General features: G+C 40.0%; 1 protein-coding gene across 1 annotated transcript in view; it reads right to left on the reverse strand.

Moving 5' to 3' along the window:
• CFAP47 (cilia and flagella associated protein 47) overlaps positions 1-25,567 on the reverse strand; it is a 467,420-nt gene that overhangs the window by 257,009 nt on the left and 184,844 nt on the right. Inside the window, 3 exon segments of the mRNA XM_059678706.1 lie at positions 1,292-1,378; positions 2,873-2,954; positions 24,668-24,889. Coding sequence (XP_059534689.1) covers positions 1,292-1,378; positions 2,873-2,954; positions 24,668-24,889 — 391 coding nt within the window.

Consider the following 25,567-nt stretch of genomic DNA (forward strand, 5'->3'; position numbering starts at 1 on the left):
TTCTGTTTTGGAGTTGCTCCTATCACTGGGCAAAATGACAGATCATGCAGACTAGAGTTAATAAAAGAAGAACATGTCTTTCCTAATTATAAGTTTGGCTGAGAGTCACAAACATCCTAATACATTCTTCTCAGAATTAATCAAGAAAAAATAGGATTTCTTCTCTTGACATCCAGCAAGGAAGACAGGACAGGTTGAGGTGGAAAGAAGAGAAGAGGAGTAAATGGGAATATGTAACAGAAGGAGCTTTCCAGAAGGTAGGTCTGGCTCACTGGCTGCCATGAAGGTTTTAGATTGCCAGAGAGCAGCAGAGAACTGGAAAAGCAGATCTTGGAAGGAAGTAGGTATGCCTATAAACTCTAATCTCCTCTTCTCTAAACTAGGGATTATTGGTTGTGAAGATTAAACAAGAGGACATTTAAAAAGCAATTTGTGACATATAATGCTATTTAGCTTTTAATTCTGTCTTTTCTTTTGAGTGACTAACTGCTGCTTTTATTTAACTTAACCTTTTTGTTTTAACTCCCTGTCCTATAGCTCACCCTATTCATGAGTGAGGATAGAACAGAAGCCTCCATTGGCTTTAGTGAGCAAAATGTATAGTGCCATATTTCCTTGGGACCCTAGGAAATTATTCCAGAACTGAAACCAGTGCTTGTTTAAGCAATAAAGATACAGTAGTGAAGGCACAATTTATACATTAATTTACCTACACATGCACCTTAGCATGAAGTTAATTGGAGAATCTCATCAACACCTGATCTTGCCTACAGTTATATGATTCCTAGTGAATGTCTCCACAATAACTTTACAAGAGAATATTATGCATTACAGGTGGAGACCATAATTTTCACAAATATCCATTTTTAATCCTTAATTTTAATATTGGAAAATGCCTATAGCTACCAATTTTAGAGACTATACTTCTCAACTTCCCTTAAAGCTAGATGCGGTCACATGACTAAATTCACCCCAATGGAATGTGAAAGGGAAATGATGCATTTTCCACAAAATATCCTTAAAAGGAATTTACTTGTCTTCTATTCCTTTATCTGTTCTTCCTTATTCTAAGAAATCGACCCAGGATGAAAGCCCAGTACTGAGGATAGAAGAGACACCCCACTGCCTCTAGACCACTTACTTCTCCACAGTTCCATGAGACAAAATTCTATCTTATTTGAGCCACTAGGATATTAAATCTTTTACAGCAATATTGCCTAAACCTGAACTAATACACTATCTATGTAAAGTAACCAAAAACTCTAGCAATGAACAGGAAGAGAAATGATACCTTGTATATCTGAAGGAGGACATCTGTCCATGCCCGTTGACTCCAGGTTTCAAACTCAGTCATATCTATAACAATATATCCCTTTTCCTTAAGTAAAGAGGAACATGATGGATTTTCCTTAGGTAAAGAGGAACATACTGACAAGGCTTTAGTCTTTAATAAAAAAAAAAAATCACAACATTAATTAAAATGCAAGGCAAATATAAGTTCAAAATTGTAACTACTTAGCATATATATATATATATATATATATATATATATATATATATATATATATATTGTCTTTTAATAAAACCTTTACATGTCCCCTTCATACATTAATCAAGATCTCTTGCCCTAGCTGGTTTTGCTCAGTGGATAGAGCATCGGCCTACAGACCGAAGGGTCCCAGGTTCAATTCTAGTCAAGGGCACATGCCCAGGTTGCAGGCTCGATCTGCAGTAGAGGGCGTGCAGGAGGCAGCCGATCAATGATTCTCTCTCATCATTGATGTTTCTATCTCTCTCTCTGCCTCTCCCTTCCTGTCTGAAATCAATAAAAATACATTTTTTTTAAAAAAGATCTTTTCTAATTCTCCTTGCGCCAGTCATAGAAACAATCAACACAGGTAACTTTCTGGAACTCATAGCCCTTTATTGAGGTCATAGATTTACTAGTATTCATTCAGTGCACTCACTAGTTCTGGGGCAAAAATAGCAGAATGAAATGCAAAGTTATTCTGAACTCAGAACCCCTGGGAGCCACATTCTTTAAATTAAGCCACAGAGACTCAGGAGAGTGGCAAAGAAAAGGCCATTGGCTCTACTACTAATGTCATGTGGTGACTATAGTAACAGTACCACAACTAGAGTTGCCTCAAAGCCTGCAGACATCTCAGAACAATACCCCTTCTCAATAGATTTCCATAAAATGAATTGAATAATTCAAAAAAACTATGCATATCTTATTTAAATTCCCCATATCCTCCTGTAAAATTGAAAAAAGGAAGTGGCAAGTGGTGGAGAAGTTAAAGCAGTATTGTGTTTGGAAGACATATAATCTAAAAATTCATTTTAAGAAAAAATTTACATAAGCAGACTCCATTCTTCATTTCTAAATCACTTAAAAGAAGCAATTATTTATAGATTTAAGAAAACCATGTGTTGCCCTAACCGGTTTGGTTCAGTGGATAGAGCGTCGGCCTGCAGACTGAGGGGTCCCAGGTTCGATTCCAGTCAAGGGCATGTACCTTGGTTGCAAGCACATCCCCAGTAGTGGGTGTGCAGGAGGCAGCTGATCGATGTTTTTATATTTCTCTCTATCCCTCTCCCTTCCTCTCTGTAAAAAATTAATAAAATATATTTTTAAAAAGAAAAAAAAGAAAAAGAAAACCATGTGATCATTTCTGCCTCGGCTCTACAGAGGTTTTTAGACAAATACAAAAATATATATATACTAGCATATGTCACCCACAGAGGCATAATCCTTAGGATATTTCATAAATAAAAAATCAAGGATTCTGAAATGAAACCTTCAAGCAAATACCAAAAATCAGTAAATTCAATATCTGAGCAGTTGTTCCAAGAAATTATATTCCCTTACTCTCATTTCAACCCATTTCTTGTAATCTTCTGGTTCAAACAGAAATTCTGGCTGTATATAAGAAAGATATGCTCCTCGAGCTCTAAAATTAAAAAAGAAAAATTCAAATTATTATAGTATAACACTCAGGATTTGTATATCACTTGCATTTCAACTTTGATTAAATGATTTCAATGTCATATAATTTGTTTATTAAATTTTAATTTTTAACAATTATTTAATTTAAAAATTTTCCCTTAATAAAATGAGTATATGTTTCCTTTACAGAGCTGATTAATGAGAAAGATCTTACTAAGTGCCTTTAATCATCCATGTCAATCCTTATATGTTAATGGGATATAGGAAGTCCTGATTTAGCCCCTATTATCAAACCAGTAACCAATAAAAATAAAAACCACATTTTATTTACATTGAAATAAAACTATACAAAGTTGACTTTCTTCACCCAAAATAACAGTAAGTATTTTCTATATTATTCCTAGATAACCACTACTGGTAAACACATTTTTGTAGGCTTTCCAGATTTTGCTTGTAAATCATGATGAGATAGTAGATGTAGTCATGGAAAAAGAGATCTTATCTAATAAAGAGGGGATATGCAAATGGACTATTATGCTGTAACAGTCAAGATGGCTGTGCCCACAGCAGAGGCCGAGTTCCCATAACGAGCTTCAACAAGCAAACAGCAGGGACCTGAAGCTGCATGGCACTGGGCCAGGGCAGGGGACCTGAGGCTGCACCCCCTTCCTGGTGGGGCTAGACGGGGGAACTCAGGCCACGTCCCCTGCCTTGGCGCCAGGCTGGGGGACCTCAGGCCATGCCCCCTGCCCTGGCACCAGGCTGGGGGACCTCAGGCCATCCCCCCTGCCCTGGCACCAGGCTGGGGGACCTCAGGCCATGCCCCCTGCCCTGGCACCAGGCTGGGGGACCTCAGGCCATGCCCTCTGCCCTGGCACCAGGCTGGGGGACCTCAGGCCATGCCCTCTGCCCTGGCACCAGGCTGGGGGACCTCAGGCTGCATCCCCCGCCCAGCAGGGCTTGACGAGGAACCTCAAGGCGCACCCCACCAGCCCGGGCCAGGGGACCTCAGGCCATGCCCCCCACCTGGAAGGGCTTGACGGGGTGGGGCCGGCTGGGTCTGGATCCAATGGGGTTGGGGCCAGCCAGGTCTGGGTCTCGGCGCAATTTTGAGGCACACGTGGGTGGGTGGGGACTTGACTCTGGTTCCTATGGCATGCCCTAGACTCTGACAGGAGGAAGATTTTCATATACATCTTACTAATTTTCTTTCATCTCTGACACTTCTATTATAGAGAAAGGGCAAATAGCAATATTAAAATATTTCCTCTAATTCCCTTTTTTTTACATTTTTTAATTAAGTTATTACATTTAATTCCCTTTTTATGTGCATGAATTTCAGGCACCGGGTCACTAGTAACATTATAAAATTTTAAAATGTTTACTTTTTGGTTACCATTAGAAAATTAAGGTTTCTAAGAGCTAAAAATTCTAATTAAATGGAAAATTTGTATGGTTTTGGTAATAGAAGGCATGGGGTATAGAGATGAATTTTGAAGAAAAAATAAAGTGAGTTCTAAAGCCTGTTATTTTGATAACCAGAATGGTGAGCCGAGGTGTTTTCCCTGGGGTCGTGTCTAGCGACGCCAAAGAATGAGCTTCACGGACCAGAAGATTTAAGCAAAAGTGTGGAAAATTTATTACAAGCAAATTCCAACTCCCCACAAGGGGAGGGGTCCAAAGAATGGGTTGCCAACAAAGCAAGTCGTTCTAGGAGTATATATGTGCAACAAGCCTGCTCCATATCTAGTTGTGTCACCATCTGATTGATTTCCCCATTGTTTTTGCCCAGCAACGGACCTGAACTTTATTTCTATGTGTATGTACACCTTGTTTATTGCAGGCCCTCTCTTGGTTTCCCATGCTTCCACTCTGTATCCAAAACATTGTATTTGTTTTGGCATGGTTGGCTTCTGTTATCAGGCTTGCTCAAACTGCCATGTCTGCTCCTGTCCATTTTCTACCTGCCTTTGTTTCCCACTGGACCCCTGCCCTATCTGGCTGCATTTCAAGCTAACTTCTCTCAATTTCTGAAAGCTGTAAGAAGGTGAGGGGATTAACTTGAAACGCAGGTAGACAGGGCAGGGGAGCAGGGGTCCAGTGGAAAACAGAGGCAGGTGGAAAATGGACAGGGGCAGACACGGCAGTTTGAGCAGCCTAATCACAGGAACCAACCAAGCAGAAATAATAAACTGTTTCTGGACACAAAGCAGAAGGCATGGGAAAACAAGGGAGGGCCTGCAGTCACAAGGTATACAAACGCATAGAAACACAAAAAGTTCAGCATGGGGACAGAGAAAGAACACACAGAAACAGGGAAAGTTCAGGGCAAGAACAATTAAAGGAATTGTTGGGCAAGAACAATTGCTGGGCAAGAACAATTAAAGGAATCAATCAGGTGACGACACAGGTAGACACAGAGCAGGCTTGTAGCAAATATATATCCCTGTACTACAAAACTTTAAGGGGCAGACCATTATTGGGTCCCCCTCCCCTTGCGGAGAGTCTGAATCTGCTTGTAATAAATTTTCCACGCTTTTGCTTAGATCTTCTGGTCTGCGAAGCTCATTCTTTGGCATCATGAGACACGACCCCGGAAAAACACCTCGGCTCACCATTCCAGTTATCAAAAGTTGGTGACAGTTGCAGAAAGGTTTGTGAAAGTTATAGAAGGTTTGTAAGGAGAAATTTTTAAAAGGAAGTTATATAAATGACACAGGCCAGCAAGCCAGGACAAGCAGAATAGGGAAACTGGGCTAGTTAAACAGCAATTTGCAGCCATCTAGCAAATCTAGATACCAAGCAATCTGCAGCCATCTAGTAAATCCTATGGTCCCTAAACCAAGGACACTTAAGAGTAAATTATTTGCACTATTCCTCCCCAGGCAGAGGGTAAATAGCTTAAATCAACCTACTCAGGGAGAGAGACAGCAGAAATCCAATTATGCCATTTGCCAACCATACACAAGGACAAATGAACTTAAGAGAATAAACCTAATTTGGGTATATTAGACCACAACCCTCCAGACTGTTTCTTTCCTTCCACCAGACTTATTTGTCATAATTCTTGATGCTCTAGCTTTTTCTCTAATAATACTAAAATTTATAAAGCAGTCTGTCTCCACCAAGTTACAAGCCCTACTTGTACTCAGAAAATAGCACTCCTAGACACCATCACAACCTCCTTTTGTGCCCAGGTCTCATTGTCCCTCTGAAAGAGAGCAAGGATTTTTAGCTTTGAAGGAAAACCTTACTGCTTTTCAGCAGGAAGCAGTTATAGAAGAGACCCTACACCCCTTTTGCTCTGGAAGTATTCAGTGCTTAAAATCCTTGAGGAAGAAAATGTTAGACCCTCAGCTTACAGGGAAAATAACAAAACAAATGGCTGGACTATTCGGCATAGTCTCTACCTTTTCCCTGCACTCCATTATGCCCATCCTGGGGCTCTCACCCTCTCGGAGGTTTTCCTATTAGAGTGGGGCCTTGACCTACGAGTTTAATTCATTCCGTGACTGAGCTCGTAACTCAAATTATTCGTATGTCAAATCAAAAGTGAACAAGTGAGACACATGATGCTGGGCTGATGTTGTGGCCTTCACTGTGATGTTCGCTGCGCCAACTAGCGGTGGGGTATCTGAAGCTGGCTGGTAACCCGAACTTTAGCTCGCAACTCAAAGCAAAAAATCGGCTGAGGGCTCGTATCTCGAAAAACTCGTTAGTCGGGACACTCATAAGTCAAGGCCCCACTATATTCTCATTACAGGTTTTGCAAGATATGAAAACTGCTTTCAGTTTCCATTAAACTGCCTAACCCAGTTTTCAGTGGACTGACTACACCCAGACTCCTGCCCACCAGTTACTCTGACCGCCATAGGAGAATACAGTATATCTCCCACTCCTCCTAATCTGGCTCACTGGAACCATTTTGGGAGTCAGCCCATCTGGTTTCCAGAGGATCTAATACATTTATAATTCTTTACCACTTTCGGCCTTGTGTACTCCTCCTTTGGCAACCCTAACACATATAAGCCTGAATATAGAAAACTCCCAAATATTACATAATCCATCCATTATTTTTACAAAGAGAACACCCCAAATTTGTGGCCTCTTTGATGGAATAAAGTAGTATAGGTTAAGCAGCAATTATCTATTTATATTACTTTATATATTTAAAAACATTTATCATATTTAAGACTTTATTATTTTTTCACTGTCAAATTCCTTGAAATATTTTAAGCCAAACTCTTCATATGCATATCCATCACCACCAGAACCTATAGGCATCTAATAGTTTTGGCAGGAGCGTTCCCTAGAAGGGATTTGGATGTTGAGGTATATATCTCATTGAGTAAGCATAGAATTCCACTCACCATAAGCATTTACCAGAGAAGAATGCCTCATCTAGTACTCAACTCTGGAACACCCTCAGCAGTTTGCAGTCCTATAGCTACTGAAATGTGAAATGCAGAAAAAGCAGAAAGGAGCCTTAAGTTGATTCTGAAAGCCCAAACCTTGAAGAAAGCACAGATGAATAAAAGAGAGAAGTGGGGGTGGAAGCATCTACATTGTTTTTATGAATCTTCATTATATTCAAATCACTATAGGTTTAAATAAAATCTAATTTTAATTGGACACCACTTCTTAGCAAAAGGAGCCAACCTAAAGCCTATATAAGAACTCAATGAGCCCCATTAAGCTGAAATCCTAGAAAGTGAAAGACAGACATATGAAGAAATTGGAATACTTCCTTGCATCCAAAGCCAAGACAGGATCTCAGGAAGAAATGACCACTTCTATAAAATGCTATTGGGAGACTAAGGAAAACTATCAGAGTCATTAAACTGAGAGCTTCTTGAGAAGGGAGGCCACATGATATTCATTTGAGTATTCCATAGTGTCCAGCAGAGAGTAAGTCCTCAGTAAAAAATTAAGAATGTAAGAAGGCAGTTTTGCATTGGTAAGGACAAGACAACAGGCCCGAAATGAAGTTGCATATGCTAAGCCCCACATCACCAAACCAAGACTGACTTACAGTTTGACCTCACCCAGAATGGAATTTTAAACCATTCAATCGGAATTGCCCAATCAGCATTAGCTAGGTAATCTCCCTGATAGTACAGCCTTGCCATCCCCTAAAGCAGCGGTTCTCAACCTTCCTAATGCCGCGACCCTTTAATACAGTTCCTCATGTTGTGATGACCCCCAAACCATAAAATTATTTTCGTTGCTACTTCATAACTGTAATTTTGCTACTGTTATGAATCGTAATGTAAATATCTGATATGCAGGATCTATTTTCATTGTTACAAATGGAACATAATTAAAGCATAGTGATTAATCACAAAAACAATATGTAATTATATATGTGTTTTCCGGTGGTCTTCGGCGACCCCAATGGGGTCGCGACCCACAGGTTAAGAACCGCTGCAATAACCAATCTACTTTTTGTGGAGTAGGGGTGGAAAATGTTTTCCTTCTTTCTTTCTAGGCTCTCTGCTTGGTCTAATAATCAAATTGACACAAGACAGATTAACAGAGGAAAAACAAAGTAAATATTCATCCATGAGAGCCCATAAAGAAGTGAAATTCCAAGGCAGGCAGGTAATTGAGGAAAAGGGGGTAAAGATCTGGGGTTTCAAAAGGGAGACAGACAATTCATCGTAAAATGAGATGAGTAGATGTTTGGTCAACAAATGGTTGCCCTGCCATGCAGATAAGCTTTTCTGATATAAAAAGTTCTCTCTGGTAATAGCTTTTTCAGGGTACAGGCTCTCTATCTAAATTCTTTTAGGCAGTTAAGGGAGAAGAAAGCTTTTCCTGAGTCTGCTGAATCACAACTGCCTTCAACTCAAAATAATCCACATGCCAAAGTGGCACATTTTGGGGTGGCTCATTCTGAGAGAAGTTAGCTTGAAATGCTGGCAGATAGGGCAGGGGTCCAGTGGGAAACAAAGGCCAGTAGAACACAGGCAGGGGCAGACACGGCAGTTTGAGCAAGTCTAATAACAGAAACCAACCATGCTGAAATAATAAAATGTTTTTGGACACAAAGCCAGAGGCATGGGAAAACAAGGAGGGCCTGCAGCAACAAGGTGTATGAACACATAGAAACAGAGAAAGTTCAACATAGGAACAGAGAAAAAACACATAGAAACAGGGAAAGTTCAGGTCCATTTCTGGGCAAGAACAATTGAGGGAATCAATCAGGTGACCACAGGGAGAGATTATCGGGCTCCCCTCCCCCGTGCAGAGAGTCGGAATCTGCTTATCTGCTTGTAATAAATTTTCCACACTTTTGCTTAAATCTTCTGGGCCACGGAGCTTATTCTTCGGCATGGAGAGCAGAACCCTGGGGGGAAAAACCTCATCTCACAGTTCCAGTTATCAATTCCACGCTCCCCTACAATGCCTCATAAAACTTCCTTTTTCATACTCCCTTCTGCTTATAAAATATCTTGCTTTGGATAGTAGCTCTTTGGAGCTCCTTCTCTCTGCTAGAAGGGATGCTGTCTGATTTATAAATTTTGGAACAAAGTCAATAAGATCTTTAAAATTTACTCACTTGAATTTTGTTCTTTAGCAGCATTTTACAGATGCTGTTATGAAGAGAAGAATAGGCCACCCCAAAATATGCTCTTTGGAGAAAACACAGACACAGGAGAAGCTTAGAAAATAGAGAAGTTACCCTTTGTAATGAAAATCTGCATTTATAAAGGAAATTTACGTTAGAAAAGAAGCTTTACTAGGAAGAGAGCTATTACTAGCAATGACATTTCACTTGAGAGACCTGCCTGGCAGGATAACTCTTGTTTAAAACAAAGACTTCTTCCTCGCCCAGTCAGACTCCCCCACAGCCCCTGCCCTTGTCCCCACTCCAATCCACAAAGGTTGAAGCCCTAGACTCCTCTAACTCTTTCCTTTGCTCAGAATCTACACTAATAAAAGACAAAGATGCTAACTGACCGTACCTTTGCTATGCCCATCAGCCAATCAGAAGAGTATGCAAATTCACCCAACAAAGATGGATGTTAAATTTGCATACTGCAGGCGGGGCAGGACAGCGCAATCTGCTGCCTGCCCGCTGCCATCCAGGCCTCCCGTGTGTGACCCAGGGCAGCGGGGCGGGGCAGCGTGATTGGCCGTCCACCCTGCCGCCATCCGGGCCTGCCATCTGCAACCTGGAGAGGCGGGGCAGGCACCGTGGGATCAGGCCTGCCATCTGCCACCTGGAGGTGAGACTAAGCCAGCAGGTGGTTATCTCCTGAGGGGTCCCAGACTATGAGAGGGCCCAGGTCGGGCTGAGGGACACCCCACCCTCCGCCCCCGCCAGTGCACAAATTTTTGTGCACCGGGCCTGTAGTAATATATAAGCCTCAATCTTCTGGCTGCCTCCCAGTCTCACATCTCTATAAGACTACCATATGTATGTACATAATTAAACTGTGTTCTTTCTCCCTCCTATTAATGCATTTTATTACAGCCAAGAACCTAGAAGGGAAAAGAAAACATTATTTTTCATCCCCTACAAGAGGCCTGTTTCTTTCTGTTTATCTTCCATCTATGTGAAGACCTAACTTTATCAATCCCCAAGAAGGAATTTACAATTATGTTTTGTCAATATTTAGGCTTTGGGTGGTAGACACACAATACAGTGTACAGATGGTGTGTTGTAAATTGTGCACCTGAAACCTGTATAATTTTGCTGTGCCAATAAATTCAATAAAAAGGAAAAATTTTTAAAATAGTTTATGTCTGGTCAGTAGTGTTATAGTGTTAACTTTCATAACTGATTGGATTACACTTTTACATTCTAGGCTTTCTATTTGCATATTTCTTCCAAGCTTACCCTGAGTAGAACAAAATAAAATTAGGTGTAATGAGTTATTAAATTCTAAACTTCAGCTCCAAAAATTATAGTTTCCCATTAATTGCACAAAATAAATATAATTTCACTTGTATAAAAGTCCTCACCTGCTGTCACTAAATTCAAATGGGGAAGCTAATAACATTTATTATCATTTTATATACTTATTTCCATGCTGAAACATATGCACATATTTTGGATTAATGACCCAATTTTATTAATCCTACTGCCACATTCTGAATGTTGAGGAATTTTATCAAAGCTAGCATATCCTCATAGGCATATATTTGCTTATGAAAGAGCAATGAATTTGAATGGCTTGGCATTAATGCAAAAATCATTCTTCTATACCTGAATCCTCATACCACAAAATGTCAAAACAGAAACCTCCCACGTTAATGTCAACACTACTGGATTTGTGCCAAAAATAATGCTACAAGAATATCATGGCAATCACAAGTACCATAGAGTTTAATGATGCTATCAGAAAACTATTTGATTTTTATATTGCAAAAACAATAAAGACCTAGTTAAGTATCGAAACCTCCTACTTTTATTGACAGTTAATATTCCATAAGATTTTAAAAGCACAACTAATTTTTTTAAAAATAAGAATGGCAGGAGAAACTAAGATGGCAGCATAGATAAACACCAGGAAAGTGCCGCCTCCCACAACAATTGAAAAATACCGCGAAGGACAGAGCGGACATCATCCAGAAAAACAGGAAGGCTGGCTGAGTGTAAATTCTACAACTAGAAGGAAAGAAAAGCACACGGAGAGCCAGAGGAGCTGTGGAGGTGAAGTGCAGAGGTACGGTGGCTCGCGCACACGCGGAAAGGGGGTGGCACCTGAGGACGCGGCTGTCTTTTGGAATCACAAGCTCCCGACTGCTCTGAACTCCGGTTCCGGGAAGTCTCTGGGGACCCAGGACTCATACGGGAAGCTGGACTGTCGGGCAGCGGGCGAACTTGAGTGTGGCTTTCCCTCAGAGGTGCTTGCAGCAACTATCGGGTCACTGAGACCCGAGACTCCTTAGGGCTGGGCGGAGAATCAGCCATAGCTCTTTGCTCCACCCTTTGATTCCCTGAGACCCTGCCCCACCCAGGCTGCTGCAGAGGCTTTTGCATGTGAATGTACCTAACTGCAGCCGAGCCAGGCAGACCCGAAACTTCCAAGAGAAGGCTCAAGGCCCCGCAGTGGCTTGCATTGCTTCACAGCTGAGCCTCTTCCTGGTTCCTGCTGTGTGGCCTCAGGCAGAGGCTGAATTAGCACCTCCTTAGATCCAGGAGCCACTGTACCCAGTGGTCAGAGGGGGACCATCAGATTGCAACTCCTCAGATCCATAAGGGACACGCTCAGGGAGCAGACTCAGTGAGCACCAAAGCCCCACTGAAGCAAGTCTTGCCCCAGAAAGGTGTCTTCAGCACAGAAGTTCTCCCACTTCAGACACAGCTGATTCTCACAGCCAATTGGCCTGGAGGTCAATTCCTCCCAGTGCTCCTACAACAACCAAGGCACCAAGAGTGCACCAAGAGTGTCCACCTCAGGTAACTGGGGAGGCTGAGCCACTGGGCCCTACAGGACACCTGGCGCGCAGGGCCACTCTATCAACACAGGGAAGCAGCCAAAATGTGGAGACAAAGAAACAGGTCACAAATGGCAGAAATGGAGGAAAGCAAACGACTGGATATAGAGTTCAAGGCCACGTTTATAAGGTTTTTCAAGAATTTTATGGAAACCGCCGATAAATTTAATGAATCCCTCAATAAGTATAGTGAGACCATGGAGGACATGAAAAAGGACCAACTAGAAATTAAGCATACACTGACTGAAATAAAGAATAATTTACAGAGATCCAACAGCAGACAAGAGGATCCCAAGAATCAAGTCAAAGATTTGAAATACAAAGAAACAAAAAATACCCAACCAAAAAAGAAAAAAGAAAATAGATTCCAAAAATATGAAGATAGTGTAAGGAACCTCTGGGACAACTTCAAGCGTACCAACATCAGAATTATAGGGGTACCAGAAGGAGAGAGAGGGCAAGATATTGAAAACCTATTTGAAGAAATAATGACAGAAAACTTCCCCTACCTGGTGAAAGAAATGGACTTACAAGTCCAGGAAGCGCAGAGAACCCCAAACAAAAGGAATCCAAAGAGGACCACACCAAGACACATCATCATTAAAATGCCAAGAGCAAAAGATAAAGAGAGAATCTTAAAGCAGCAAGAGAAAGATAGTCATTTACCTACAAGGGAGTACCCATACGACTGTCAGCTGATTTCTCAACAGAAACCATGCAGGCCAGAAGAGAGTGGCAAGAAATATTCAAAGTGATGAATAGCAAGAACCTGCAACTAAGATTACTTTATCCAGCAAAGCTATCATTCAGGATAGAAGGTCAGATAAAGAGCTTCACGGATAAGAAAAAGCTAAAGGAGTTCATCACCACCAAACCAGCATTATATGAAATGCTGAAAGGTATTCTTTAAGAAGAGGAAGAAGAAAAAGGAACTCTTACCATTTGCCACAGCATGGATGGAACTGGAGAGTGGATAAATACCACAGGATCTCACTCATTTGTGGGATATAATGAACAACATAAACTGATGAACAAGGGCTGATCCAGAGACGGAGAGGCATTGATTGGACTGTCGGGCCTTGGAGGGAAGGTAGGGGAGGGTAGGGGTAAGGGGGAAAGATCAACCAAAGGACTTATATGCAAGCATATCGGCCTAACCAATGGACACGGACAACGGGGGGGGGGGTGAGGGCATGAGCGGGGGGGGGGGGGTAGAGGGTAACGTGGGGACAAGGACACATATGTAATATCTTAATCAAAAAAAAAAAACTCAAAAAAAAATAAGAAAGGCTTTACAATTTTTGCCTTATTGAATTAAAGCATTTACTTTATTGAGTTAATCAATGACCAAGGGTATGAAGTGGTAAAATTAAGAGAAAAGTCATGTGCTTTTGGTTTTAAATTTATAAAAATTTAAATAAAGGTTTTATTTATCTTATAAATATACAGACAGTTGATAAACACTGGTTCTCTGGTATTCTTTATGTGAACAGACATTTAGGTCTAATAGGATCATAGATTTTTAAAAATATTTTATTTCAATGACAGTGATGTCAAAAGAATCAGTGGTCAGTATGCACTAATGGTAACTGTATTGGAAGAATTTAAGAAAACATTTTAGCCCATGAAAGCCATTAATAATCATTTATTACACTTCATCATCATCACTGTCATCTACTATGCATCATGCATTACACATTTTATTCTATCTATTCTATTATCAAGATTGCGAATTATAACCCTCAGTTTTACAGATATTGAAATTGGGGCTTAAACAGGGTAAGTAACTTGTGCAAAGTCACAGGAGTATAAAAGATAGAATTTAAGACTTCTACCCAATTCAAAAGCCATGCTCTTTTACCTCACTTATCCAGAATCATTTATTCCCTTTGAAATATTTTCATTCTTAGATGCAATTCCATTAAATAAGATATCATAGTGACCATGCATAAGAATGTACAGGTTTTTTGTTGTTGTTCATGTTTTCTTTTAACTGATTTTGAGAGACAGGGAGAGGGAGAGAAAAGCATCCATGTGAGAGCAAAACATCACTCAGCTACCTCATGCACAACCCCTACCAGGGATTGAGATTGTGTGCTGGGAATGAATCTGGCAATCTTTCAGTAGACAGGACAACGGCCCACCAACTGAGCCACTCTGGCCAGTATAGTTTTTTGTTGTTTTGTTTTTTTTAAATTCTAACCAAGGATATTTTTCCATTGATTTTTAGACAGAGTGAAAGAGCAAGGGAAAGACAGACAAAAATATCAATGTGAGAGAAACACATCAATTGTTTGTCTCCTGTAGGAGCCCAGCCCAGGGCCCGGCCCAGGAGGAGCCTGCAACTGAGTTATGTGTCCTTGACTAGAATCGAACCCGGGAACCTTTGGTCCACAGGCCGACGCTCTATCCACTGAGCCAAATTGATGAGGAAAATAGGACATTTGAGGGGTGGGTGGGGGGTGCTGGCAGCCTGACAGTATCCCTAATGCACATTCCTGTTAGTCTATAGTCTAGTCACTGCCCCTTCCTTAATTATCTGGTCTTGCAAGACCTGTTTACCTAAATACTCCCATTTTACAGAGGCCATAAACCATGAACAATACACAACCCCCAGAGGGGTTATCAGTGCTGGTGCCAGGCCAGGCCTTTAGGTATGGTCTCACAGCCCCCATCCCAACACATGGGGCTTTTTGCAAAGCCCGAAAAAGGTCTGGAAATCTGATCCTTGTTTGGGGGACAAAGAAACCAAGGGGTATAAAGATAAAGTTTCCTCCATATTGGCTTGCTCAGGATTTGGAGAGAAACAGTCTCCCCTGAGTCCTATACTACTACATGTGAAACATCTGAAAATAAATGGGTTTTTCCTATATCTCCAAATACTCCTGTGTATTTTTCAGTCACCTGGTAATTTCTGTAACAAAACAGGCTAGGCTGGCCAGTATATTAGTAGTTTTTAAAGCTAAAAGAAATAAAATCACACCTGGAATTGAATCTACACTAATAAAAGAGAAACATGGTAATTGGCGTACGACTGCTACCCTTCCCATTGGCTAATCAGCAAGATATGCAAATTAACTGTCAGCCAAGATGGCGGCCGGCAGCCAGGCAGCTTGAAACTATCATGAGGCTTGCTTGCTTCAGTGACAGAGGAAACCAACGTTCCCCGCCTGCCTTGCCGGCCTCTGAGCCTGCAGTTTCAAACATTGTAACAGATACCGCGGGACTTCAGCCAGCAGATTCGAAACATTGTATGCAAAGGCCAGAAACCTACTTTCAGCCGAGGCCTAAGAGCTGGAGCCAAGCCTCAAGCTAAAGCTGGCCCAGAATAAAAAAAGAAAAAAAGAAAAAAAGGAGCAGTTGGGAACTTCAGTCACTCCCAGCCTGAAAACAGCCCTCAGCCCCTCACCCAGACTGGCCAGGCACCCCACTGGGGACCCCCGCCCTGAAGGCTGTGTGACCAGCTGCAAACAGCCATCATCCCCTCACCCAGGCTGGCCAGGCACCCCACTGGGGACCCCCACCCTGATCCAGGACACCATTCAGGGCAAACCAGCTGGCCCCCACCCATGCACCAGGCCTCTACCCTATATAGTAAAAGGGTAATATGCCTCCCGGCACCGGGATCAGCGTGACAGGGGGCAGCACCCAAACCCCCTGATCGCCCTGTGGCTCTGTGTGTGACAGGGGGCGGGGCCACAACCTCCCTATCCGCCCTGCTCTGTTCATGACAGGGGAAGGCGTCCCAACCCCCTGAGCAGCCCTGCTCTGTGCCTGATAGGGGGGAGCTCCCCAACCCCCCCCCCCACAGGCCCTGCTCTGTGTGTGACAGGTAGAGCCATAACCTCCCCATCGTCCCTGCCCTGAGTGTGAGAGTGGCGGCGCCCCAACCCCCTGATCCGCCCTGCTATGTGTGTGACAGGGGGCGGTGCCCCAACTCCCCTATCGCCCCTACTCTGTGCGTGACAGGGGGCAGTGCCCCAACCTCCTGATTGGCCCTGCTCTGTGCGTGACAGGGAGCAGTGCCCCAACCCCCTGATTGGCCCTACCCTGAGCGTGACTGAGGGTGGCATCACAACCTCCCAATCTCCCTGCTCTGTGCATGACGGGGCAGCGCCCCAACTCCCCAATCAGCCCTGCTCTGAGCCCCACCAGGGGCTGCACCTAGGGATTGGGCCTGCTCTCTGCCACCCGGGAGCAGGCCTAAGCCAGCAGGTCGTTATCTCCCAAGGGGTCCCACACTGCGAGAGGGCACAGGCCGGGCTGAGGGACCCCCCCCTCCCCCCCGAGTGCACAAATTTTTGTGCACCGGGCCTCTAGCTTACTTATAAAGGAAAGTAAGCTTTTTCTTCTTGAGTGTATTTATTTTGGTAAATGAAAACTTTTTAAAAAATATCAAAGGAATTAGAAATTAGTAATAAAGAAAATGCAGAAAGTCAGAGGACTGGTGGTGTGAGAGAACCCTTTGTTTTCTCCCCCTGAAATTTCAACAAGTTGACCAACTATAATTGGACAAAGAAATCCCTGCTCAACACAGATGAATACCTTAAACACCTGTGCATTGAAACATCTAAAGGTGGGCAACAAATTTAAGAAGATTGAAATTATACCAAGCATATTCTCTGACCATGATGCCTTTAAATTAAAAATAACTGCAAAAAGGAAGCAAAGAAACCCACAAATGCGTAGAGATTAAACAACATACCACTAAAAAATGACTGGACAAAGAAGAAATAACAGATTAGATCAAAATATATAGAGAGACAAATGAGAATAACAATATAACACATTAAGACTTCTGGGATGCAGGAAAAGCAGTAATAAGAGGGAAGATTATATTGTTACGGGCCTATCTCAAAAAGCAAGAGAAATCCCAAGTAAACAACCTAACATTACATCTTAAGGAATTAGAGAAAGAACAAAAGCAACACAAAGTCAACAGAAGAAAGGAAATAATAAAAATGAGAACAGAATTGAATGAAATAGAGAACAAAAAGGTTATCCAAAAATTAATAAAACAAAGAGATGGTTCTTTGAAAAGATTAATAAAATTGACAAAACCCTAGCTAGACTCCCTAAGGAAAGAAGCGGAGAGAAATAAGAGAAGTCACCAGAGGTAGTATCATAGATATACAAAGGATCATACTAGAATATTATGAGAGATTATACGCCATTAAATTCAATAACCTAGAAGAAATAGATAAGTTCCTAGAATTATATAACTTTCCTAGTCTATATCATGAAGAATTGGAAAATCAAAATAGACTGATCAATAGTGAGGAAATTGAAACAACTATCAAAAACCTCCCAAAAAACAACAGTCCAGGACCAGATGGCTTCACCAGTGAATTCTACCAAATATTTAAAGAAGATTTAAAACCTATCCTTTTCAAACTTTTCCAAAAATTGAAGAAGAGGCAATACTTCCTACCACATTCTACAAGGCCAATATAACCCTGATACTAAAACCTCGAAAAGATAGCACTAAGAAATAAAACTACAGACCAATATCTCTAATAAATACAGATGCAAAATCCTAAACAAAATAGTAGCAAATTGAATACAACAGAGCATCAAAAATACATCACAATCAAGTGCACTTCATTCCAGGGACACAAGGATGGTTCAACATATGCAAATCAATCAATGTAATACATCACATTAACAAAAGAAAGGACAAAAATCATATGATCTTAGCAATAGATGCAGAAAAGCATTTAATAAGATACAACATCCATTTATGATTAAAACACTCAATAAAATAGGAAAAGAAGGAAAGTACCTCTACATAATAAAAGCCAACTATGACAAACCCTCAGCTAATTTCATATTTAATGGTGAAAAACTGAAAGCTTTTCCTTTAAGATCAGGACAAGATAAGGACATCTACTCTCACCATTCTTATTCAACATAGTGCTGGAAGTACTACCCAAAGCAATAAGACAAGAGAAAGAAATAAAAGGCACCCAGATAGGGAAGGAAGAAGTAAAATTATCACTTTTTTTGACGACATGATTCTGTATATAGAAAACCATAAAGACTCAATAAACAAATAGAGTAAAGTTGCAGGATACAAAAATCAATGTGCAAAAATACATTGCCTTCCTGTAGATTAACAACAAAACTGCAAAAAAAGAAATGAAAAAAACCAAACAATTCTTTTTGCAAATGCAACCAAAACAATAAAATACCTAGGAATAAACACCAAAGAATGTGAGACATATATTCTTAAAATTACAAAGCATTATTAATAGAGATTGAGAAAGACACAACAAAATAGAAAAATATCCCGTGTTCATGGATTGGAAGAATTAACAAAGTTAAAATGTCCATATTACCCAGAGTAATGTAAAGTTTCAATGCAATGTCCATTAAAATCCAAGTCATTTTTTAAAGAAATAGAACAAGAAATCATCAGATTTGTATGGAATCACCAAAGACACCGAATAGCCAAAGCAATCCCGAGAAAAAAATAACAAAGCTGGAGGTATCACACTACCTGACTTTAAATTACACTACAGAGATAAGATAATCTAAACAGCATAGTATTGCCAGAGAAGCTGACACACAGATCAATCGAACAGAACAGAGAGCCAAGCTATAATACTACATGTATTTGGAGAGAGAATTTTTAACAAAGAAGCCAGAAACACACAATGGAGTAAATATAGTCCCTTTAATAAATGGTGCTGGGAAAACTGGAAAGCCCCATGCAATAGAATGAAACTGGATTACAGATTTTCACATGTAAAAAAACTAACTCAAAATGGATCAAAGACCTAAATATAAAGCCTAAACTAATAAGTTACAAAGAAGAAAATATAGGTACCAAACTCATGGACCTTGGCTTTAGAGAACATTTCATGAACTTGACCCCAATGGCAAGGGAAGTAAAGGCAAAAATAAATGAATAGGACTATATCAAAGTAAAAAGCTTCTGCACAGCAAAAGAAACTGACAACAAAAGACAGCAATCCAGATAGGAGATGATATTTGGAAACAGTAGCTCCGACAAAGGTTTAATTTCCAAAATATATAAAGAACTCATAAAACCCAATCAAAATGTGGGCAGAGGACCTGAAAATACACCTCCCCCAAGAAGACATACAAACAGCTAATAGATATATGAAACGATGTTGAACCTCACTGTCAATTAGGGAAATGCAAATCAAAACGACAATGAGATACCACCTCACACCTATTAGAATGGCCATTACCTACAAGACAAGCAATAACAAGTGTTGGAAGAGGTTGTAGGAACAAGGGAACCTCATTCACTGCTGGTGGGAATGTAGACTGGTACAACCACTAGGGAAAACAGTCTGGGGATTCCTCAAAAAATTAAGAATATGGCCTAGCAATTCATCTCCTGGGTATATACACGAAAAACTCGAAATCACGTATTCACAAAGATATATGCACCCCTGTGTTCATTGCACCATTATTCAGGGTGGCCGAGACAAGGAAACAACCAAAGTGTCCTATGCTAGAGGACTGGGTTAAAGGAGATGTGGTACATATACACAATGGAATACTACTCAGCCACAGAAAGGATGAAATAGCACCATTTGCAACAACATGGATGGACATTGAGAACATTATGCTAAGTGAAATAAGTCAGTCAGAAAAAGCTAAGAACCATATGATTTCACTCATACCTGAGACATAAAACTGAAATGCGTGATCACAAACAGTAGTGTGGTGGTTGTCCAAGGGAAGGGGGTTAGGGGAGAATGAGGTCTTAATATATGGTCACAGGAAAAGATTTGACTTCGGGTAGTGAACATATGGTGAAATATACATATCTTGTAACACAGAAACCCACACCTGAAACCTATATGATCATCTTGAACAATGTCACTCCAATAAATTTAAAGAAAACCTAAAAGAAATGGGTTATAGTAGCTTTATATTATGTAATATCCTACTTTATATTTTTATTAATATACTAGAGGCCTGATGCACGAAATTCGTGCAAGGGTCTTGGCACTCGCAGCCCTGGCTACATTCAGAAGGATGTTCGGAAGGTCGTTCAGCTGTTCAGTCTAATTAGCATATTAGCTCTTTATTATATAGGATTTTTATTGATTTCAGAGAGGAAGGGAGAGGGAGAAAGAGACACAGAAACATCAATGATGAGAGAGAATCATTGATCAGCTGCCTCCTGCACGCCCCCTAATGGGGATCAAGCCTACAACACAGGCATGTGCCCTTGATTGGAATTGAACCCGAGACCCTTCAGTCCATAGGCCAATGCTCTATCCACTGAACCAAACCAGCTAGAGCTCTTACTTTATATTTTTAACCTAGGGTATACAGTGTTTATATTGTTTCTGTTTTAGTCTTATATAGGGTGTCCCAAAATTCACGCAAGATTTGAATTTTGCGTGAGCATTAACAACAACAACAAAAATAAATAAAAGCCTAATTTTACTTGGCTTATTGAATTAGATTCTAATATCTGTTTCCCTTTGATTTCAATCCCTTCAATTTGATAAGCATTACCAAGTACCAATTATGGCCCAGGAGCAGGCACAATGAAGACCATGGCTTTGCATACGTGCCAGCAAAGCCGTGGAGGCCATTTACCCAATGTGCTATTCCATACATAACCCTATACTGTATACTTTATGAATCAATAAAAAATTTACAATTTTTAATTATAAACCTGTGTTTTCCATCAAAATTACTTCTTGCGTGAATTTTGGGACACCCTATATTATGGAATTATAAATCAAAAAGGTTTTTTTTTCAATGAAAATTAACCACATCACAAAAATTACTGTTGGTTATAAACAAATGATATTATATAAGGGGATTTTAAGGGATTTTAGATAATTAATATTAGATAATATTAATCTGCTCAGGCTGCCATAGTAGGTTAAACAAGAGAAATTTATTTGCTCACAGTTCTGGAGCCAAAACGTCCAAGAACAAAATTTGGTTTCTGGTGAAACCTTTCCTCTAGGTTTGCAGATAGCCACTTTCTGCTGTGTCCTTACATAACCTTTTCTCTGTGCTCCCACAAAAAGAAAGAGGGGAAGAGAGATCTCTGGTGCCTCTTCCTCTTTTTATAAATGTACCAGTCTTATCGGCTCAGCAATCAACCTTTATGACACCATTAACGTAATTACATCCCTAAAGGTGCTATTTCCAAATGGAGTCACACCAAAGGTTAGGACTTCAACATTCGAACTTTGGGAAAACAAAATCCAGTCCATAACAGGCACAAACGACAAGAAACATCATGCATATTATTTCGCATTTAGCAATAAAAATTTATTGGAAAATATAACAGCAAGTTCATATTTTTATAATACAACACATATGACACTGTCTCCCTAAAAAGTCCTATGTTGAAACAACCCTCAGTACTTCAGAATATGACTCTTCAGAGTTAAGGCCTTTCAGGTGGTGATTAAGATAAAATGAGGCCGTTAGTGTGGTCCCTAATCCAATCTGACTAGTGCTTATAAGATGAAATTTGAATACACAGAGAGACACCAAGTGTATGCACACTCAGAGGAAAGGCTATGTGAGGACAAGAGTGAAGGTGGCCATCTGCAAGCCAAGCAGAGAGGCCTCAAAAGAAACCAATCTACCTGCACCTTGATCTTGTATTTCCAACCTCCAACTGTGAAAAAAATAAATCTGCATTGTTTAGACCAGCCAGTCTGAGGTATTTTGTTATGGTAGCCCTAGAAAAGTAATATAGGTATGGTGGGATAAATGTCTTCATAATTAAAGTCATTTTTAAGAGATCATAGTTTAGTATTATAAATAAAGTTCATTGTATAACATTCATAGTACCCACCCTAATTTTCTCCAACTTGATTCTCATTGGTTATATAGTCCCTCCTGGAATGCAAATGCTTTACTTTTTTTTCCTTTACCCCTTAGTTTTATATTTCACATTTTTTTTGTCTTTCTTATTAGACTGTCTGAGACTCAATTTCAAAGTTTTATTCCTTTTAGTACAGAAGCTCAAAAAGCAAAGCTCTGTGAAAGAAAATGTTAATAAATATTGAAAGACCACTGGACCCATTCAGGGCTATCAATGACCGTGGGTGGTAAGAGATGCCAGATGAAATGTGGCTCCTGCCCTCATATACTCACACACTCACAAACTAGTGGGGTATACAGAATCATGAATGAGTCAGTGGTGTGCTATTTTCCTTAAATGGTAGAATATTTCTCATTATCCCACCCAGATTGGGTATAGAGGAATAGAAAATGCAGACTTGAATCTTCACATACCTTAGTCTCTTCTCACCTGAACAGTCTCTTTATGATAATTCTGTTCTTTGGGATAAACAATGAAAATTTCCGACCTCCTCTACCCACTGCAGGATAGCATCTGGGAGGAGGTAGATTTATTGCCAAGTGAACAAAGCTTTAACTTCAGGTTTCCTCACTTTCATGAGTCGCTTCTAATTTTTGTATTTTATATTATTTTATAAAGGAGTAACCTCCAAATTCTAGAAGGCGTCTCAGGACATGGATCATGGATTTGGGCTTACATGGAATAGGTAGAGAGACTCTTTCTTGTATCTGTACATAAACGTCTCTGACTACTTTTCTGGATGCTCAGTCTCTTTGGCAATGTCCCCTCTCTACGTGAAGCCCAGTTGCCATGTGGGTATCTGCTGCTGAGGCCTGAGTTGGGGATCCTGTATCTCCCCTCTTAACTTCTTCAAGGACCAAGAGGTCCCTCCTAACTGACTTAGCCACTCCCCTGTCATCATACATATATCGTTCATATTGTGGCTTCAGAGCCAGCCATCCTTCTGCCTCTTTATTTGCCAACCCAGCATCTCCTATAACAGGCTGCCCAGGTCTTCCCTCAGTTCCTAGCAATATTATGGTCTTAATTAGAAATGGTACCATTTCTAATTAAGACCATAATATTGCTAGGAACTGAAAAAGTCTGATCTAGAAATTTAAAAAATTGAACACCAAATCTTTCATTTCCATTCCTGCTATAATTGTCCTCTTCTTATCTACATCCCCATTCCTGCTAAGGTAAATAAATATCTCTGGCCAACTATGGGGTAGATTCCATACACAAATATGCCAAATATAAGAACATAGTAATATGTCTTAAAATACATTAACCCCAATGCATAAATAATTGCAAGTAAAAATATTATTTTAGTGATATAGGAACATGGAAGAGGGAGTAATAACACTACCCATGAACATGGGGAGTCCCTCGTGAACATTGATACTGCAAATGTAGGCAAAAGAAGTGCTAGATATTCACAAACACTCCCCTTATAGTTTTAATGAGCACTGATTTTTCTATTTCTTTGCCACTTGCCATTTAATCTTTGCAGAGAAACATACACATTATGATGACAAATATTTTTCCTATGATTTCTATTAATAATTTATGGAAAATTTCACCTGTACATTAACTTAATATTAAAAGATTTTAACTATGCAGACTAAAAATTCACAGTGCCCATAACTTGAGATTATATTAACAGTAATCTGAAGAATAATTATTGGTTACACCTGTTTTTTGTTCAATGGCTTTTATAGTTGACTTAAATGAGGATTCTCAAAATGAGGTCATGGAAACAAGTACCAGTATCACTTGAATCTTGCTATAAATGCAAATTAGCATTATAACTCTGTTGGTAAGGGCCAGTAACATGTTTACTATGCCATCCCAATGATTTGGATGCATCCTAAAGTTTGAAAATTATTGCATTAGATTATAAATTCAGTAAGTCATGAAATGCTTATTTGCTATCATTTTTCCAAGGTATATATTACAAGGTTCTGTATATTGTGGAAACTTAGCCAATATTTTCTAAAAACACAAATAATATCAAAATCTATCTAGCTATCTACCTGCCCATCTACTTACTTATCTATCTATCCAAGCCATAATTATATTTTTTGTTTGTTTGAATCTTCACCCGAGGATATTTTTTCCATTTGATTTTTAGAGAGAGTGGAAGGGAGGGGAAGAAGAGGAGAGGGAGGGAGGGAGGAAGGAAGTGATGAAGGGAGGAAGAGAGAGGGAGGGAGGGTGGGAGGAAGGGAAAGAGAGAGAGAGAGAGAAAGAGAGAGAGAGAAACATCTATGTGAGACAGACACAGCAATCAGCTGCCTCCAGCACTAGAGTCAACCACGCCTCGGATCAAACCTCAAGAATCAAACCCACAACCTTTCCGTAGGAGGACTGATGCTCTAACCACTGAGAAAAACATGTCAGGGCATACTTACATTTTTAAATTAGCACATCCCTGCTCTTACCTGAGAAAGTCAAGAACCAAAGAATGTTGGAAATGAAGCTGAATGAGCCTTTCAATGTAATCCACAGGTAAAGACTGACTAGGATTAATCCCATCAGGCATTACTCCACTCAAGTGGCGTATCACATCATAAATGGTTTTAGTGTATCTTAAAAAGCTATTTGCTTTGGCATGTTTTTGATCTAATGAGATTGATCCGAAGGCTTGCACTTTATTCACATCCCTATGGAAAAACAATTTTAAAAATGTATTTAAATATCAAAACGTTATGTTATGGAAAAAATGTATCCAATGACTAAATAAAGTTCTATTCCAAATCAAATAAAAAAGAAATGACAAAACTCATTTATTCAGATACCATTGTTGGTAAAAATTGAATTTTTTAATAACCCCAGAGCTTTCCAGGATCTTTTTAAAAATATATATCATTATCTAATGTTGCAATTGTCAAGTCTAAAAGATTAGATTGTGATTAGAAAATATAAGTGCCTTGGCTAAACAGTATAGGGATTAAATCCTGGACCTATCACCTACTAGCCGTGTAATTCACTGAACTCAATTTGTATGCTATAAATTAAAAATAATAATGCCTATAATGGTTTGAGATATATTTCAAACATTCATCACACATGTTTAAACTAAGTCCAATTTACATACATTTTCTCAATATTTTTTTTTTAATACTTAGAAAGGCACATCTTGCACACTGGCTCATGAGTTAGAAATTCGTATTTTTAAGATGAAGTCCAGAGATCTATTGTTCCCATGCATTTCTCTGTTCTTTAAATAAGACAATGCAATCTCTATTTCCTGACAACTCCTGCACCAAGATGTGATATACGCTAATTTTCAATTGGATTAAAAAATTTCAACCAGTTTTGCTGACTACAGTTTATCCAAT

This window comes from Myotis daubentonii, chromosome X (assembly GCF_963259705.1).
Source record: "Myotis daubentonii chromosome X, mMyoDau2.1, whole genome shotgun sequence".
NCBI lineage: Eukaryota > Metazoa > Chordata > Mammalia > Chiroptera > Vespertilionidae > Myotis > Myotis daubentonii.